The sequence below is a fragment of the Neovison vison genome, chromosome 3, assembly GCF_020171115.1.
Source record: "Neovison vison isolate M4711 chromosome 3, ASM_NN_V1, whole genome shotgun sequence".
Lineage (NCBI taxonomy): Eukaryota > Metazoa > Chordata > Mammalia > Carnivora > Mustelidae > Neogale > Neogale vison.
The window spans coordinates 217,299,948-217,319,284 of record NC_058093.1 but is presented as its reverse complement, the minus strand read 5'-3'; the positions used below and the strand labels follow the sequence as shown (position 1 = coordinate 217,319,284).

General features: G+C 40.1%; 1 protein-coding gene across 5 annotated transcripts in view; it reads right to left on the bottom strand.

The window, feature by feature from the left end:
- PRR14L (proline rich 14 like) overlaps nucleotides 1-19,337 on the bottom strand; it is a 62,826-nt gene that overhangs the window by 9,481 nt on the left and 34,008 nt on the right. For 4 of the 5 annotated variants that reach the window (XM_044243855.1, XM_044243850.1, XM_044243852.1 and 1 more), the window contains 4 exons: nucleotides 13,273-18,439; nucleotides 9,239-9,310; nucleotides 8,418-8,589; nucleotides 7,734-7,840 (listed from right to left, as the gene is read on the bottom strand). In XM_044243855.1, the coding sequence (XP_044099790.1) occupies nucleotides 7,734-7,840; nucleotides 8,418-8,589; nucleotides 9,239-9,310; nucleotides 13,273-18,439 (5,518 nt within the window). Of the gene's footprint in view, nucleotides 1-206; nucleotides 710-7,733; nucleotides 7,841-8,417; nucleotides 8,590-9,238; nucleotides 9,311-13,272; nucleotides 18,440-19,337 lie in introns of those variants that run through there. The other variant, XM_044243853.1, reaches the window with a different exon arrangement.

The window sequence follows — 19,337 nt, the reverse complement described above, 5'->3', positions numbered from 1 at the left end:
AAGAGCAAATCACCACAATGTTTCTGTATATTTTAAACCTGTCATTCAGATAAGAAAAACAGTCTGCAGAGCATGTCAATTAACTCCGGCATCATGTTTTAGTTTCTTTCTGAAAATCTTATGAGGTTTTGTTTGATTCAATTTCAATTCAGCAAAGAACATGATCATGGAAGATACACAAAAATAAAAACACATATATAATTTTTAATAGTGATTAAGCACTGGCATTCCAACAGCCAGCAGCTATTCTGCTTCTTACTGGTAGCAACTGCTATATTAAAGATGTCCGATGGGCAGTCTGAAAGTGAAAGTCATCTGATTGGCAAATCAGGGCAGTATGCGTCATTTCTGCGCTGAGGTGAAAGATGGTAAGCAGAGCTCAGATTCTGGAATTTCTGGCCCTTAACAAACTCTGCCTTCTTCAGAGAGGCTTCACTCAATGGAATGATGCAGTCTGCCTCAAAAGCACATGTTCTGTGGAGAGACCACCTTGCCCAGAGTGGTTTTGGTGAGAGTCTACATTTGAGTGTCTTCCCATCTGGTGGGTCCTCTCTCCCTCATCACTTGACTTGTTTTTATGACTTGCACCATGAGGAAGGCAATTTCAGAGAAAACTCTCTGTGTAAGGTGTGGTCTTGAGGCTGAGATGTGCAGATATATACGCTAAGCAGAATACAGCAACAACTTTTGATGGCACCTGTTTTCTGGCCTAGAAAATGATTAGAGACATTGAATCCCTAAGGTGACCAAACTGCTTGAGTAACAATGACTTTTATATTCTGAGGCAGAGAGAACAAATCTGTACATACAGCCAAAGACAAAACATCAGGCATTTGGGGGGGTAGGTTGAAATTCTCATTTTGAGCAATCACATCCCTCATTTATAAATGTTTATAGAAGACACGGCTGCAGAAATGGTCTATATAAAACAAAGAAGTCTTAAGAATTCCTATTTCCCGAAACCTCCATTGTTTTATACATTCCACAGACAATTTTTGCTCTAGCCAACACTACCTTAAGACACTGATTATATAAAATGGTACGTCTTGGGGTTTTGAAAGATTATATGGCATTCTGTTTTTTTGAATAGATGTACCATAAATTATTTGATCAGGCCCATATTTTTCTTAGTCTTCTGACATTATTATGATGTTGTGAGTTTTATACACGTCATTTCCTATACATGGAAGTGTATCTGTATCAGAAATACCTAGATATCCAAAGGGTCTGCACATTTCTAATTTTGATACAGCCCTCCAAACAAGCAATGTGGTGTTATGATCATTTGTTCCATTTGGGTAAGAGCTATTTTCACTTTCTTACCTGTGGGCCATCTATCTAGTCACATCCTTTGCCCAGTTTTCTGTGGGGATTTTCATTTTCTCTTATCAATTTGTACAAGTCTGGTGTGTTTCTACACACAAGCATATGTATGTACGTAAATTAGACTTTTGATAGGAGTTTATGGTTTCTTAAAATTTTAAAATTTTACTGCTTTTTTTTCCAGCTTTATTGACATATAACTTACAAATAAAACTGTAAGACATTTAAAGTGTACATCTTGAAACTCTGTTATGTGTATACATTGTGAAAGGCCTCCTCCCATCTAGTCAAATAGAAGTTGTGGGTTTTTTTTTAAAGTTTTTATTTGAGACAGAGTGTACGTGTGCAAAAGGGCGAGGGCGGGGCAGTCTCAAGAAGACTCCCCACCAAGTGCAGAGCCCGTAACCGAGGCTCGGTCTTAGGAACCGAGGCTAAGTCTTAGGACCTAAGATCATGACCTGGACTGAAATATAGTTAGGCACTTAACTGACTAAGCCACCTAGGTGCCCCACAAGTTGTGTTTTGACTTTGTTTATGGTATTTCTTTTTCTAGCAGAAGTGCTAGATTTTTATGAAATATATTTCTCAGACTTTTATTTTATGGCTCTGGACTTTGTATTCTAGTCAGCCACTCCAGTTAGAAATTTCCTATGGGCAGAGGCACCTGGCTGGCTCAGTCAGTGAAGCATGTGACTCTTGATCTTGGGGCCATGCTGGGGGGAGAGTTTATGTTAAAAAAAAAAAAATTCCTATGGTTTCCTCAAGTATTCTTTTTTTTTTTTTTTTAAGATTTTATTTATTTGTCAGAGAGAGAAGAGCGAAAGCGAGCACAGGCAGACAGAATGGCAGGCAGAGGCAGGGGGAGAAGCAGGCTCCCTGCCAAGCAAGGAGCCCGATGTGGGACTCGATCCCAGAATGCTGGGATCATGACCTGAGCCGAAGGCAGCCGCCCAACCAACTGAGCCACCCAGGCATCCCCTCAAGTATTCTTACAGTTTGATTTGTTTCTGTTTAAATCTGATTCATTTGGAATTTCTTCTGGTAAAAGGTCTAAGATACAGATTCAACTTTATTATTTTTTTTGAAGATTTTATTTATTTTTATAAGATTTTATTTTTTGAGAGAGTGAGAGAGTGAGCAGGAGAGAACATGAGAAAGGGGAGAGGCAGATAGAGGAGAGACTACCCACTGAGTAGGGAGCCCTACAAGGGGGTCAATATTCCAGGACTCCGGGATCATGACCTGAGCCACTCAAGTGATCCCCAAATTTTACTTTTAAGTGATCTTTATACCCAACATGTGGCTTCAACTTACAGCCCCGAGAACAAAAGTTGCATGTTCTACTGACAGATAGCCAGGCAACACTCCCCACCAAGTTTATTACTTTTAAAATGGCTACCCAGTTGCCACTGATTTGAGGGGATACCGTGATCACATACTAAATCTGTGTTTGTGTCTAGTTCTGGACTTTCTATTTAATTTATCAATTTGTATATTTATGTTCTGGCACTACACCATTCTTATTTACTGAGACTTTACAATATATTTTATTATCTCTCAGGTTAGTACCTCTCTTATTTCACTCCTTTTTAGAATTTTCCTCCCGATTCTTGCTTCTTTATTCTTCCATGTGACTGTGTTAAATACCACTTTTCCATTTATTTGAATCTCTCCTTAAAAGGACAGTCTCTTGGTCAAGTGAATGGCATTCATATTTCTGGTTTATACTGGCATGTACCAGCTATCAAATTATTGCTTCTTAGATCAAAATGTACCTTTTAGTACCTACTCTGTGAAAATGGAATCTTGGACTCTCAACACATTTCTTCTTTACAGTAAGAATGACGCTAAAAGCTTTGGCAGAAGAGGGCAACTGGGGCAACACTGTAGGAGGAAAGGAGCTTCTCTTCCTGGTTCTGGTAAACTCCCCCCAGCCCCTGTCACTGTGTGTGCTTGTGGGAATGTCAAGGAGGGGCATTTGGAGTGGGATCAGCCCTAGCTGTGTGGACAGAGCATGTAGTCCTTCAGTGCTCTGGCAACCCTAGCCTGGCGATCATGTCACATGTTTCTGTGTCAGGAAATACGTGGCACTCCAGGCTATAAGCTTGCACTCCAACTTCCTGAGGGTTGTTTCCTGTGGCCCTCCTGAAAGAAATACTACGTACTCCAGGACTTATATCCGAAGCAGTATCCCCTTCCCCTGCATGCCCACCTACCTCAGCTTGTCTGCACCCTGCAAAGTTGCTATTTCCTGCTTGCCTAACTCTGGCCTTAGCAACCCAGCCATCCAGTGGGTTGCAACTCTACCCTCTCCAACAAAGTCTAAATGGCAACTTAGGGAGGTGTCCCCTCTTCCAAGTTTATCCTTCTCTGAGTACTTGCCCTCAGTCTTAGGGTACCCTCAGAATTCTCTGTACATCTTGTGGTTACTCTCCTATTATAGTTTAAGATTTTATCTTACCATTTCCCTATTTAACATACTGTGTAGTTTGTATAGTTGGACTGAAAGACACATGAACTCCCAAGAGCTAAATAAGGTTGCTGTTAAATACCCTAGACCAGTGACATTCACACCAGTGTACCAAAAGACATGCCACAGAGTACATGAATACCCTGTTTTAGTGGAAACTATCTCCCAATCTTTAATTTCCTAGAACTTCTAGTCATATGTTTGAGAAGTGTCTTTGAATGTTTATGCAGATTTCTCCATCCCCACGAATTCTTTCAGAACAGCACCTATCCATCCCGAATGTTACTTCAGTAAATGAGTCAAATCAGTGATCTTGCTGAGTCCCCTTCAGTAATTAATGAAATCAGAGTAAACTTGGATTGGATTGGTCTTTCCCTATCACATATAGTTCCAGTAAGAGAGGAGTGGCTTTAGAAATAGGGTACTTTGGGGCGCCTGGGTGGCTCAGTGGGTTAAGCCGCTGCCTTCGGCTCAGGTCATGATCTCAGGGTCCTGGGATCGAGTCCCGCATCGGGCTCTCTGCTCAGCAGGGAGCCTGCTTCCCTCTATCTCTCTCTCTGCCTGCCTCTCCATCTACTTGTGATTTCTCTCTGTCAAATAAATAAATAAAATCTTAAAAAAAAAATACCACTGAAATGTTTACCAAGACTATCAAACATTATTAGATGAAGTGTGTAAAACCCACAAACAAAAATTTTAAGTAATTTCCTTCAGTTAAGGAATAAACTTAACAAATCACATTAAGAAAAATTTAATTTGATTATTTAATCCTCATCTTATTTTAGCCTATAAAGTGTTGTAACTTCTACACCTGTTAACAGCAGCAAAAATTACAGGATACTGCCATGTAAGCTGGTTTCATAGTACATTTTCTCCTACATTGAATATTGAAGCAGTCCTAAGATTTACATAAATAGGTTTATTTGATGTTTTACATGACTCTTAATTGCTCCTAAAAGTCCAATAACATTGTTTGATTCATGTATGCATACACATTTACTGAAGCAGTATCATGCTTTTACCACACTCCTCACTTCATTATTTATTTATTTATTAAAAATATATTTTATTTATTTATTTGAGAGAGACACAGTGAGAGGGAACACAAGCAGGGTGAGCAGGAGAGGGAGAAGCAGGCTCCCCGCCAAGCAGGGAGCCGAATTCGGGGCTCAATCCCAGCACCCTGGGATCATGACCTGAGCAGAAGGCAGATGCTTAATGATTGAGCCATGCAGGTACCCCCTCACATCATAATTTATTATTCTAACTACACATTACATTAGCTTATTACAAATCCAGTAATGACAAACAGCATTACATGTTATTTTAATAATGTGCAATTAAAATAAATTATATATTTGTTATATATGATTTTAATTTTGACTTACAGCTTTTACAAGTAAGATATTTTCAGAACTTATATCTATATATAAATGCAAGATATTTTACTAGTAAGATATGTTCCATAATTTATTTCTCAATGGTCTGCATAATGTTCTTAAGTGCGAATTAATACATTTACTTGAGTTGGGACACAAAAGTTAGGGAGTAAGAATGATTTGGCTGATGGGCTTGAATAATAAAAACTGTGTTTGCCAATTTAGTTATATGTTAAGGGGTGGGGGAATGTACAAAATGGGTGAAGGGGAGTGGGAGATTAGGGTTTCCTGTTATGGAATGAATAATCACAGGGATAAAAGGTATGGCACAGGGAATATAGTCAATGGTATTATAACAGCATTGTATGGTGACAGATTAAGAGTTACAACTGTGGTGAGCACAGCATAATGTGTAGTCTTGTTGAACCAGATGGGAAACTAATGTAACATTGTGTCACGTGTATTAAAAAAAAAAGTTGAATGTCAAGGCTTTTCCATACATTTACTACACTAAATCTGTAACTTCAAGGTTTTTTGACAAAAGATGATGGGAATAAAAAGCACTTTATCAAAAAGCATCTTAGACTAAGGTTTGTTAAAAATCTTATTTTTTCAACCTCTTTCATTATATTGACTTAAATAAAGTATCTCTAAGTGAGAGACCGGCATACAAATTATTGGGCATCTGACACTTACTGGTCAGATCTTTTTGGTGTGTTGCTTGTACAATGAAACACTCACTGCTTCAATGCCTGGTAACAGAACCTATATGAGTCAGCACTTGTCAATTCTTTGCTTTTAATAAAATTAGGTGATAAATAATTAAATGTAATTTGATGATAGATCACTCTGGGATTTTTTGGCTAATAATATTACTTGAAAGAAGTTTAAAGGAATGTCATTATTATATTAACTGTCTCTATTCCCAACTACTTATTTATCATAAAAAGGTTTTTCAGAACTTATATCTATGTACAAATGCAAGATAGAATACATCTAATTTTGAATCCTATTTCGTTCTAGTAATAAATACTATTCAACCTAGGATATCTGAAATATTTCAAAATTTCTCTTATAAAGACATATGGTAGTATGATCAATAAAAGAACTGTAAGATAAAAATATATTAAGACAAAACCATGGGGGAAAAGTAGGTCAATTATGATTATAGTAATAATTATTGCATTTGTGTTGTGTGAAGCAATGTAAGAGACACAGTACACATTTTTTCTTCAACTGGACTGTACAGCAATCTTAAGTGTTAGGAATTCTTACTACACTTTATAGACACATTCTTGAAGTTCAGGAAGGTTCAATAACTTACCTGGAGTCACTTATGGGACTACTGTTAGACTTCTGTTTGCCAGTGAGAAATGAAGGAGTGAAATCCACCACAAGAAAATGTAACTCTGGAGATCTTTTATAAAATGTTATTTTCATAGTGTGTCTGTATAATGTACAGTACACCAAACACCTAATTTGGTAATCTGTTTTTTCTTTCCACTTCCTGTTTTAGGGTTAGCAATTATCTCTGTCATAAAAAATAAATCTTTAGGGCACCTGGGTGGCTCAGTGGGTTAAACCGCTGCCTTCGGCTCGGGTCATGATCTCGGGGTACTGGGATCGAGTCCCACATCGGGCTCTCCGCTCAGCGGGAAGCCTGCTTCTTCCTCTCTCTCTCAGCCTGCCTCTCTGCCTACTTGTGATCTCTCTGTCAAATAAATAAATAAAATCTTTAAAAAAAAAAAAAAAATCTTTAGAAACCAAGTTTTTAAAGGCCATGATATAGACCATAGCATGGATCTGGCATTTTCTTTAAAAAAAAAAAAAAAAAGAGAGAGAGAGAGAAAGAAAAAAAAATTTCAACTTCTTTCTCTCATGACATTAGGTCGCTTGTCAATTTGTACCAGCATGTTGTGAGCTTGGGCTGTGGGTTCGGGTAAAAACCATGTGAGAGAGAAGCCGCCTGAGCCACGACTGACACCATGGCCTAAAACAGGTGTCTTAAACACTAAGCCCTGGCATCCTCATCTAAACCTGGGAGCAACAATTGTACTGACCTCTCAGCACCACCGGGGGACAAACAGACTACGTACATAAAGGGACAGAATAATATCTGGCAGACTATGTACATAAAGGGACAGAATAATATAATATCATAGTGAGCTTGCTAAAAATTATTAAGAATGCAGAACAATATCCCTGGCACATAAATCTCTGGTCGTGGGGCTCCTGGGTGGCTCAGTGGGTTAAAGCCTCTGCTTTCTGCTCAGGTCGTGATCCCAGGGTTCTGGGATCGAGCCCCATGTTGGGCTCCCTGCTCCGCAGGGAACCTTTCTCCCCTCTCTCTCTGCCTGCCTCTCTGCCTGCTTGTGATTTCTCTCTCTCTATCAAATAAATAAAATCTTTAAAAAAAAAAAAAAATCTCTGGTCGTATTACCAATTAACTGTTTTGGATAAATTCCTAGAAGTATAATAAATAGCTTAGAGTATATGACCATTTAAAAGGTCCTTATATTTTCCAAAAAAGCAGACCTATGTGTATTAGAGAAGGAGCTCACCTTTTGGGTCGAGGAAGGCCCATAGGGGTAAGATTAGGGTCTGGCTTAGGAATGGTTTTCCGGATACGAATCTGTGAGACTTTCTTTGGCCTCTTCTCTGGCTCAGCCTATTTTTAAAGATTAAGAAGAAAGACGGTCAAGTTGTAAGACATTTTAAATACAAAAAGTCCTTTTTCTTGACACTCTAAGATTTTGCTTCCTCAGTTTATAGATGACTCTAACTCATAGTTTATGACAAAGCTCTACTTACTCCTGCTGACAGTGTTCTCAGCAACCACTCCCTTTATATTATTAGAAGAGAATCCGTACATTCAGCTCAGATATTGAGATTAGCAATATGAAAGCCTGTTAACTGTTGGAGACAGAGAGAGATTGCAAAATTGAAGAATACCATTGTTCACTCATCTTTGAATGCATGAAGCAGCTCTTTGGTCTAATACTCTAAATACTGTTAAATGCTATCATTGAACAAAAGGGACCTGTAAAACAATGCAGATTCAGAGATCCAGAGTAGCCTTCAGCGGCCAAGCAGAAAAACCCCTGCTTTGGTAATCTCCAGCACTCAGCTGAAGCTAACAGTGTTAAGCAAAGACACCCAGGGGCCTGTGTACCCATCATGTGATATGCAGACCTCAATGGACGCTTCCAGTACTGCCCCCAACTCTATCAGCTCTTTACATTTACCTCCTTCTCTTCTGAAGGGCTGCTCTGTGGATGGGGGCATGACGCTGCCACACTATCCAGCTCATCAAACTCAGGAACCTGGAACTCGGAGGCTGAAAGCAGGAGCTTGCTGACAGCTGAGTCTGTTACCAGGCAAGACTTTGGTACCAAGGCAGGGAATGGAGGCTCTAGTCTAGCACCATGGAAAGAAAAACGGAGAAGGAAAATATGAGACAGGTTTCGCTTTCTACCTGGGCAAATACAACTCCTTAACATCAGACTAAGGTTGAAGATCTTCCCTTTTTCCAGCAATGATGTTTCCAGCCAAGGAATTCTCTAGTTATTTCTGGACACAGCCTGTGTCTACATATTTAAAAAAATTATGAGGATGTGGCCAATCCTTTCCTTGGTGTAGAACAGTTTTATAAGGAAAAATATAAAAAGGAACAGATTCTTTAGAGGAAAAGGCATTTAGTGAACTGAACAAAAGAACTGTGCTCAGATAAGATCAATCCCATCAAGGCAAAGAAGATCGCTTAATGACCAAGAGATAGCTTGACAGGGAATCTGTGGTTCAAAGAGCTGGCTAATGATTTTGACTTTTTTTCAGTAAATGGTACTGATTACACATCCTTAGGTGCTACTTAGGATAAAAGGTATCTGAATCTCAGATCATGTTTGGAAGGAAAAGATGTCAGAATCATACTGTGCTTGATGTATACCATCTGCCAGCGTGTCCTTAGGTGCTGTGTTTGGTTGCACATTCACTCTTTCCTTGGTCTCCCACACATGCACACACACTCGTTGCAAGCCCTCTGTACCAGGTGCTGCTGGAGGCTTACCTCATCTGACTGCCACTGGTGTTATAAGAAGCTTCCATGCCTGGAAGAGGCACATATGGTAACATGGTGTGGCTGAGGTGGGGCAAAAGTACAAAAGCAACAGGTTAGGGCAGTGAAACAACAGGAAAATTTTGATGCCACTGTGGTACTCAAAGGTTTTGATGCCCCTGATAGCACATGATATGCAATTAGGCCCCAGGAAGACAAGAAATGTCCAGTCACTCAGAAAGAAGAAAAACCGCCTCCAGTCATGAGAATTACATTTGCATGCCCACCACTGGAATAGAGGCAGGCTGATGGGAAGATATTTTCTAACTTATATGGGAAGAAGATAGAGAGAGTAATAAAGAGAGGACAGTAAGAGAATGGAGGGGAACAAGGATGACTTGGAGTCTTGCATCTTCTGTTGTTAAATATACATCTTAAAAGATTTCAAAAAACGATTCACAGATAAAAAATCTTATATTATTCATCTCCTTATTAATGCTATTAAAATAAAATCTAATTTTTTAAAAAGGATTTTATTTATTTGACAGAGAGAGAGAGAAAGAGATCACAAGTAGGCAGAGAGGCAGGCTGAGAGAGAAAGGGGAAAGCAGGTTCCTTGCTGAGCAGAAAGTCTGATGCTGGCCTTGATTCCATGACCCTGGGATCATGACCTGAGCCGAAGGCAGAGGCTTAACCCACTGAGCCACCCAGGCACCCCAAATAAAATCTAATTTCTATACCCTTAGAGAAGATTATGAAGAAACCTTGTTTTCTTTAAAGCCAAGTTCCACAGAAAACATGGTTATGTAGAAGAAAACCACTAACAGGGTTAGCTCCTTTGTAATTAAGCTTTTATTTTTATAAACGAAGCAATAGTATTCATCACTTATAGATAAATCAATACGTGATGGTGGAGAGCTTTTTGTGCCTCTCAAAGTAAAACCTGTATCAGTTTATACTGAATTTGGAACACAGTACAGGTTTAATTAATGGGGTGTTTGTATGGCTGTAAAACAATCCATCTTCTCTTAGAAGTAGATTTGCTCAATGACTAGAAAATAAAGATAATTCAGATTTTTAGAAGGTTTAGCACTAATTCAGGATTCCTTGACAGGTACTGATAAAAGGAAAGAGGCAGGGTGTATACTGGAAAAGGAGCAGACCAAATCAGAAATCAGGAGACCCTGCGTCTAGGTCTAGTTCAGCTGAAACACTAACCTGATTTGGGTTAGAAAAAACCATGTGTCTCAAGATCGTCATCTATAAAAACAGCGAAAAAGAGGACCATTCAACCTATATTATTGAGTGCTTAAGGTTCAAATAAAATCTTATGGGGGTGCCTGGCTGGCTCAGTCAGAAGAGCAGGCAAGCTCTTGGTTTTAGGATTGTGAGTTCAAGCCCCACACTGGGTGTAAATTAAATAAATAAAACTTAGAAAAAAAAAGTCCTATGGGTTGCCTGGGTGGCTCAGTTGGTTGAGCATCTGCCTTTGGCTTGGAATATGATCCCTGGGGTCCAGGGATTGAGGCCCACATTGGGCTCCATGCTCAGCAGGAGCATGCTACTGCCGCTCCCTCTGCTGCCTTACCCTGCTTGTGCACTTGCTCTCTCTCTGTCAAATTGAAGGAAAAAAAAAAATCCTACAGAAACAAATTAACATTTCTTAAGTCCTGCTTTTTTGGGTTACCCAATTTATCATGCTTAATATTTCTAAGTGTGTTTAGAAAAATAGCAAACTTCTAAACCTAAAGTCAAGACATATGATGTTAAGGCACTTCTAGAACCAACAAGAAGGAAAAGTCCCTACAAACAGCCCCCACCCCCACATTACACTTGAACTGAACTAAAAAACACAAAGTAAAATGCTAGACAAAGGAAGGGAGGAAGAGAAAAAATATCCCACACTAGGAAACAGAAGTCAGGAGGGAAAAGAGTTCTGGATGAAGGAAAAGGCCAAAGGCCATACATCTTCACACCGTACAACAAAGAACTGGCCTGCATTCGAACCTCAGGCATGAACATAGCGTAGAGAAGGTACAATTTAAAGCTGTGTGTCAAAAATAAATAAAGCTACGTGTCAGACACTGAGCAAAGTGTGTTTATGAGATCACAGAGGCATACTGACAAAACAGACAAAATAAAAGGAATACACTATCATTTAAAACAATCTGAGTCAGGGGTGCCTGGGTGGCTCAGTCAGTTAAGAGTTTGCCTTTGGCTCACGTCACGCTCTCAGGGTCCTGGGATTGAGCCCCGTGTCAGGCTACCTGCTCAGTGCGGAGTCTGCTTCTCTCTCTCCCTCTGCCCTCCTCCTGCTTGTGCTCTCTCTCTCTTGCTATCGCTCTCTCTCTCAAATAAATAAATAAATCTTTGAAAAAAGTTAAATAAAAAAAAAAACAATTTGATTCATTCCAGTGTATTTTTTGTGACTACACTATACGAACATTTTTCTATTAACTACAAGACAAGTACTTAGAAGAGCATTCATCTCTCAATTTCCATCAGCCACATTCAGGTTCTGGGGTGTTCTTCTGAAACCCTTTGATTTAGTTCGTTTTCTGCTAAGACACTCAGGGAACTTTGCAATATGCATCAGATAGCATTTTAGTGACACAGAATGATTCTGCACAAGAGACTGCACAGACACACAAAAAACAAGGCCTCTTCCAGGCTATTTGTAATTTTAAGGCTTTGACGGTGCTGAGTTTTTAAATTATAGCAACGATGAAAGATAATTTTAAAAATGTTCAGTTTCTATTGAGGGATTACAAATAGAAGGATTTATTATATCTGAGACAGATCTTAGGGAATTTAACTCTCAAATTCTTTTTCCTCTTATTTTTATAAGGAGGTAAAATGAGGGGCACCTGGGTGGCTCAGTCAGTTAAGTGTCCAAATCTCAATTTCAGCTCAGGTCATGATCTCAGGGTTGTGGGACTGATCCCCATGTACGGACTGGGATCAGCAGGGAGTCTGCTTGAGATTTTCTCTCTCCATCTCCCTCTTGCCCCAACTCCCTCTCTAAAATAAATAAGTGAAATCTAAAAAAAAGAAGAAGAAAAAGAAAAAAAAAGAAGGTAAAATGATATTGGTGAAATGATTTACAACTATTCTAAGTAGTCAAACTCCTCTTCTCTGGCTCACTTAAAATTCTATGAATTGTACAACTATAGTATGTAAATGTCAATCTTTGAAGACTCTGCTCCAGGGAGAAATCCAAAGGTTTGTGAACTAGATTTGGTGATGCCTACATAATTAGTTTATTTACTTAAGAAGTACTTATTCTGAGGGTGCCTGGGTGGCTCAGTCGGTTAAGTTGTCTGCCTTCAACTCAGTTCATGATTCCAGAGTCTTGGGACTGAGCCCTGTGTTGGGCTCTCTGCTCAGTGAGGAGCCTGCTTCTCCCTTCCCTTCTGCCTGCCGCTCCCTATGCTGTGCTCTCTGTGTCAAATAAATAAATAACATCTTAAGAAAAAAAAAGTACTTACTCTGTATCCTTTATATATCAAACATCAAATCAGTTGCTGACTGAATAACACTTTGTCAATAAGATATAGTTAGAAGCCATTGTTTGTCACTATTTTCTTTTTTAAAAGATTTTATCTATTTGACACAGAGAGAGAGATCACAAGTAGGCAGAGAGGCAGGCAGAGAGAAAGGGTGAAGCAGGCTCCCTGCTGAGCAGAGAATCTGACGTGGGACCCGATCCCAGGATCCTGTGATCATGACCTGAGTCTAAGGCAGAGGCTTAACCCACTGAGCCACCCAGGCGCCCCTGTTTGTCACTATTTTTAAGTCTTTGACCTGTAATGGTGTTTGCTCTTTGCAAGGCAGGGGCATGGATAGAAGAGATTCAAAAAATTTGATGGTTTGCGAATGACATGGACAGAACATAGAATGGTAAAAATACTTAAGACTTACAGGTACATTTTCTCAGCAGAGATTTGTCAAGGTAAACAGAAAATGCAGACACAAGAACTCTAAATAGCCTTGCATTTCCAGCCCTCAACTTTCCCCAGAGGTTGAAAAGCAAACATGGATTTTACCTGCTCATGGTGCTCAGAGTTGGCTGCTGCTTGCTGTGAGTGGAATGAAGAGTAGAGATTTCGAAGGGGCAGGCAGAAGGCCCATGCTGGCTCCAAATGGAAAGCACTCGGCCCACCGAGTAGGGAAGAGAACAGAAGACCTTGTCTGCTATGGAGGCTGGAGATCTTAACCCTTTTAAGCCCTGTGTAAACTGGGTCATGAAGAGCCTCTGCATGGTAGGCATGTGACTAGAGAAGCTCCGTTTTTTTGTCCAGATTCTGTAACATCCAGGAGAACAAAGTGCTAGAAGTGTGTGAAGGCCAAGTACAGAGCAGCCTGCTCTGGTCTGGACTATGGCAGTGCCTCCATAGTCTTGGAGAGGACCTGAAGACTGTGAAGGAGCCTGGGCACATGCCTGACCACGGAGGCCAGTGTCTTCCCTGAATGTGGCCATCCCAGGACAACTGTGGGACAAGAAAAAAGAAAAGGTCCACTTGGGAGGTTGAGACAGGCACCTTTGGGCCTCTCCTAAGGCGAGCCTGGCTGGAGCACAGTGCTCAGGAAAAGTCCTTGGGGACTCGGTCATGCACTCAGAGCCTGATTTCATGTGAAAAGATACTGGGAAAATTTCCGAACCAAACAGCAGTGATGGCACCTTGTTGCTCAAATCTATGAAGCTCATTTTGATGGCTTCGAGTGAATAAAGTGTCAAGGGCTTACTGTTAGGTCTCTTATCCCATCCACCAGCTGCCAAATAGGGATTCAGCTGCATTGTATTGTATGAAAATCCATCCAGAAGCCTTTTGTATCTGAGCCGCTTGTAGCTTTTAGCCACTGGAAGAAGTTCAGAGGAACACCGCCGATATCTTAGTTTCTGGGTCTTTGTGGCTGGGACCAGTCTGGAGGCAAGAATGGACAGCTTGCTAAGTAAGGCTGATTCTTTGGTAGGCTTCCTAACATTCAGGCTCCTCAAGGAATGGCATGGAGTCGCCTTCTGCTTTGGTATGTGGCTCGTTAAGCTCCTGGTTGGTTCTCTTTCATGTTCCAATTGTGCAGGTGCAGGCACGGCACATGAACTGAGAAATCTGTGTGCTTTTGTGGGGACAGTTTCAGAGGAACTCTTGAAAAAGGCAGAGCTTCTGATTTTACTTGTTTTTTTCCCCATGTTGACTTGCTCCTGACAGGAAACTTTCTTACATGTTCGATGGGGCTGCTTCTTTAAGGGAAGCACTCTTTTCTGATATGAAGTGTTCCCAAAGGCACCGTGTATTTCATCACACCCAGCAAAATCGGGGCCTTGTGCTTTCTGAGGGGCACCATGAAGGCAAGGACCTGTGCACGACTCCATGGCCCTTTTTAGTGGACAACACAAGCTTTCCTCCTTTGGATCTTCCAACTTCTGGAACTGTGCAGCTCTGCTGCCCTGGGCCAGCTTTGCTAGGGTGATTTCCTTCATCATGGTGGACCCACCTTTGCAATCTTTAGCTTGGTTCTTATCTTGCAACTCATCTGATAACATGTTAGATGATGTGCATTGTTCCAATATCATGTGTACTTCTTTTTGATGTATATATTCCTCTTCATTCTGCAACATGTAGTCCAAAGCCCTCTGCCTTTGCTGCTCTTCATCACCAAGCATCTTCTGGGACTTAGAGGGGGTCTCTCTTATTTTATCACCATGACCAGCTTCTCTGGTAATCATCTCCTCAGACTCTTCGCTGACAGTTAAGTGACCCACGGGTCCCCTCTGATGTTCTTCAGTTTTTTCTCCTCTCAATTTAGTTCCCGTTTCTATTGTCAAAGACAAATTTTGCACACCAACGTCTATTCTGACTCCTTCACTAGAATTACTCCCATCTCCTGGTGCTCTTTCCTTCGTCTCAAGCAGGACGGTGTGATGCCCCACGTTTTCACAAAGCATTTCACCATCTTTTGGTTTAAAAAGATTTTCCAGGTCAGTTTCTTCACTATTAACATTACTTTCTGAATTTTTGTGAGAAGACAGATATGAAGGCATTATCTCAATGGATTCCAGGCTCCCTACGGGAGCAGGGTTCTCATCTGGACATCCAGAAGATAGCAACTCTTTCGAGGAAATTCCAAAGGTACTGTCCTTATCAAACTCAGAATTTATTTCCAGTCTTGATCCTTTAATCATTTCTTCTATTTCTCTAAGAGATGTTTCTTTAACTTGCTCTTCATGATGAATATAATTTAAGGACACATTTACTCTATCCAGTGTTCTTGTATTTGGTTCATGATCTGCAACAGACTCTATAACATGGGCACAAGAGTCTGGGCACACTTCCATTTCACAATCTTTTAATGATCTGCTTACTTTCTCTTCACATGATTTTTTAATTTCCAGAGGCTGCCCTGTAGAGGACGTAGCATCTGGGAAATCTGAGTCCTGGCCAATCATTCCGATAAATGCAGCATTCAGTTCTCCTCTCTGAGACAGAGTACTCACCAAGGTTTCCTGTAACCTCAGTCTATCTTGCCCTGCACCACTGTCAAGAGTACTAGATGCTCTGAAGTCTAACATGCCTTCTGTAGACTTTTTACTGCAGTTCGTGTGGATGATGTCTAGCATGTCATCTGCGGACTCCTCACTACCAGAAATATGTTGAGAGTCTCCTTTCAAATTGCCTTTCTTTGAACTACCACTGGACAATGGGTTGTTACTGGCTGAACCAACTAGCAGATCCTTTTGGTTGTGGCTTACGTCTCTATTAGGTGCTATGACAGTCTCTCTCTCTTCACCATCTGGTGTCTCCTTAGCTGGTTTATCTTCATTCCTGCATTCATCTGGTCCATTTTGATTATGCTGGCGGTTAAGGACTTCATCTCCTTTCTGATCAAGAGTTTCAACTGCTTGGCTCCTGTTTTTGAAACTGGAGGACATAATAGTAAGACACTGGTCCAACAATTTTTCAGGCCTTGGAATGTTTGCAGGTACGTTTAGTTCTGGTGTGGCACAGTCAGAGATGTTATACTTGCAAAACACAGTCTCTTTAGGTACATCCTGTTCCTTTCCTTCTAGCCATTCCTCACTGGGCTGGGTGTGACTAGTGGGGGGAATGGCCTTGTCTAAAGCTTCACTATTTAACATGCCTACTGCCATTCTGTTTCTCATCTTATCTCCTTTAGTTTCTTCCCCAGAAAGTTCACTTCCCTCCGAAGTATAACTCACTTTGTGGGTGCTACTTTCTGTGGAGTCTTCTCTTCCTTGTGAGTGGTGACTGCTAAGCTGAAATGCATCTTCACACTTGGTTATCAAAGAGTTTTCAACTTTTGTGATGATTCTGCTGGACTCAAAAGCAGCACAAGCAGAACACATACTCTCTTCTTGTGCATTTTTACTTACACAAGGACAGCTAGAGAGATCCTGAGATTGAACACTATGACATTCCATAACAGAGACCTCTTCAGGCAAGCCTGCTGATTCTTTCTTACTTGAGGGAAGTCTGGAATGTAGATCGACTATTCCAGAATCAGTCACTTTACTTTTTCTTTCTAGACTTCCTGGTTTGATGTTTAAGGTGGGGTTGTTTGATGAGGCACCACAGGTTTTGTTACCTGATGGAGAGACATCTTTCATTTTTGTCTTCATGGAAATGATTTGGGTGTCAGCAATGACATCTGCTCCATCCTCTAAAGGAGGGTGATGGCTCTGTTGGGAATCCTCACTTGTTGCTAAAGGCATCTTTTTTCGAGCTGGCAACTTAGTGTGGTCTTGAGAATTAAGGGGCACTTGATTTAAAACACATTCACTTTCTATTTTGTTTACAACCAGTTCATTGGTACAAGGAAGTTCATTCATCTCACAGGCAATGTTCTGTTCATCTAAATGTGAACTATCGTCCTGTGCAGCCTGTATAGCTTGTTCTGACTTGAGTTTGTAATCAAATTCTAGGGATGGTGGTAACTGAGCAGTATCTTCCTTGGGTTTTGACACCTCATTCACAGGACTTATCTGGTCCTCACACATTAAACTCACAAGGGATTTTCTTTCAATCAGAAATTCATTATATGATGCTTCACTTAACTGGGTGTCGCCTTCCAGATTTCTCTGGGAGCGGAATGAGTTAGAGTCTTTACAGTAAATCTTTTCAGTTATCGTTCTGGGCTCTATAGTGGTTGTCTGTTCTGGCTCTTTAATTGGCATTAAGGAGGAAAAGCTGCTCTCTTCAGAGTGTTTGCCTAAATGGCTCGTATCAGTAGAAGTTTCTCTATGGTCCTCATGGTTTTTCAAGCTACCTTGAGTGTCTAGAGTGATTTTCAGATCATTTTTTTTTAACATTTGTTCCGTGGCTTCAGTGAAAGAACCAGGCATTGAAGAACTAGACCTGTCTGTCTGGATACTGCCTTGAACACAAGAGTTACCACTGATAGTCTCTTTGGGGGAGGCAACAGTCTCTTTTTCACCAGGACAATGACTGCTAGCATCCTCTTCTGGTTGCCTGGCGTTAACAAGAAAGAGTTCCCCTCTTTCACTCTGGGGGTTCAAAAGCTGTTCATTTTCCTCTCTAGTAGCCACGTTCTTGCTTTGATCGTCCCCATCAAAACAGGAACTGCCTGTCTTTTCAGCACATCCCTTTGGCAAGCCATCACCTTTAAAACCACATGTTTCTAAGGATGGTGTTCTGGATTGTGGACCAGACAAACTTGAAGAGAAATAGGAAATGCCAGAGTTTTCTCCTAAGGGTTCTGTAACAATTACATTTCTCGTGGCTTTGGGACTGCCATGGGCAGAACTGTGTTTTTCATTATGGTGGCTGAGAATCTGTTGGTGATTGTCATCTGCTTCACAGACAAGGTTTAACTTACACACCTCTTCCTTCCCATTGTCCACTTTGGAAATGGCACTGCTCCCTGGTAACAATGACAACCAAGAAGGACAAGTTTTTAATTCTTCACATTCTTTTTCTTTAGAAGTTGCTTCTGTTAATCCAGGGTCCACAAAGGTTAAAGGCTCTAGGGAAACTAATGTGCTGGTTTCTGAAACCTCATCACTGGCCATGATTTTGTCTATTTCTGGGTATTCGCTGCACCCAGCTGAGAGACCTTTACTCACATTGCCATTCTTGTGTCCTTCATTATAATCCGTCTTAGTACCATTGACCTTTATACCTTGTACTTCAGTAGATTTTAGAAGAGTTCCAGTTGTAATTTGTACATTTCCTTCTGCACGAGAGAAAGAAATCCAAATCAGTATGCAATTTTAAAAAAATTAGCTACACTTTCATAAATTTAATTATGTGATCAATAGCAATAAAAAAGATCCAACTCAAAAAGCAAATTATAAAATTAGTGCATTGTACCATTGGTTTTGTTCTTTTATGCAAAATACGACACAGGGCCAAAAGTATACTCGCCTAATTTTGAACAACTGCCTTTCTCTAAGTATTACTTATTTAAATGTACTTACTTATCTGGACAATTGAATATGGAGACATACATGTAATCCAGAGTCTTAAGAAGTTTCCATTTTAAAAGATTAATAAAGCAGACCCACAATATAACATCTTATATTATTCAATGAGCATCTTCTTATTACTTGAATAATACTGAGACATAAATAAATTACCTCTTTGTAAAAGAACAGTTTTACACAAAATCTATGTAAAATAAATGTATAAGTTAAATATTAGTTCTGAACTGAATTACTTAGAGTAACTGCTTCCCTACAAGACTAGTTATGAAAGCTGAGTGAGAGATACATGTGGGTTTAGTATACTCGCCACTTTTCAATAAATTAAAAATTTTCTATTATGAAACATTAAAGATAAAAAACCTTTTTAAGCAGAAGGTAAATGTAATTCATAAAGAAGTATTACTATACAGTGTCCCTGAAAACCTAGGTAAAAGATGCAGTATAAACAAGTTCCCCAAACTTGTTAATATATAAAAAGTTTTTCATCCTTACTTTCTTTTTAGAAAACACAGATATACTCATACATATGCATATATGTATATTTGCATGCACACATATATATAACAAAATACGAGCACTAAACAGATAAAGCTAAAACCAAATCAACCTAAGATCTAATTCTCACTAGAATATAAACTCTGTAAGTAA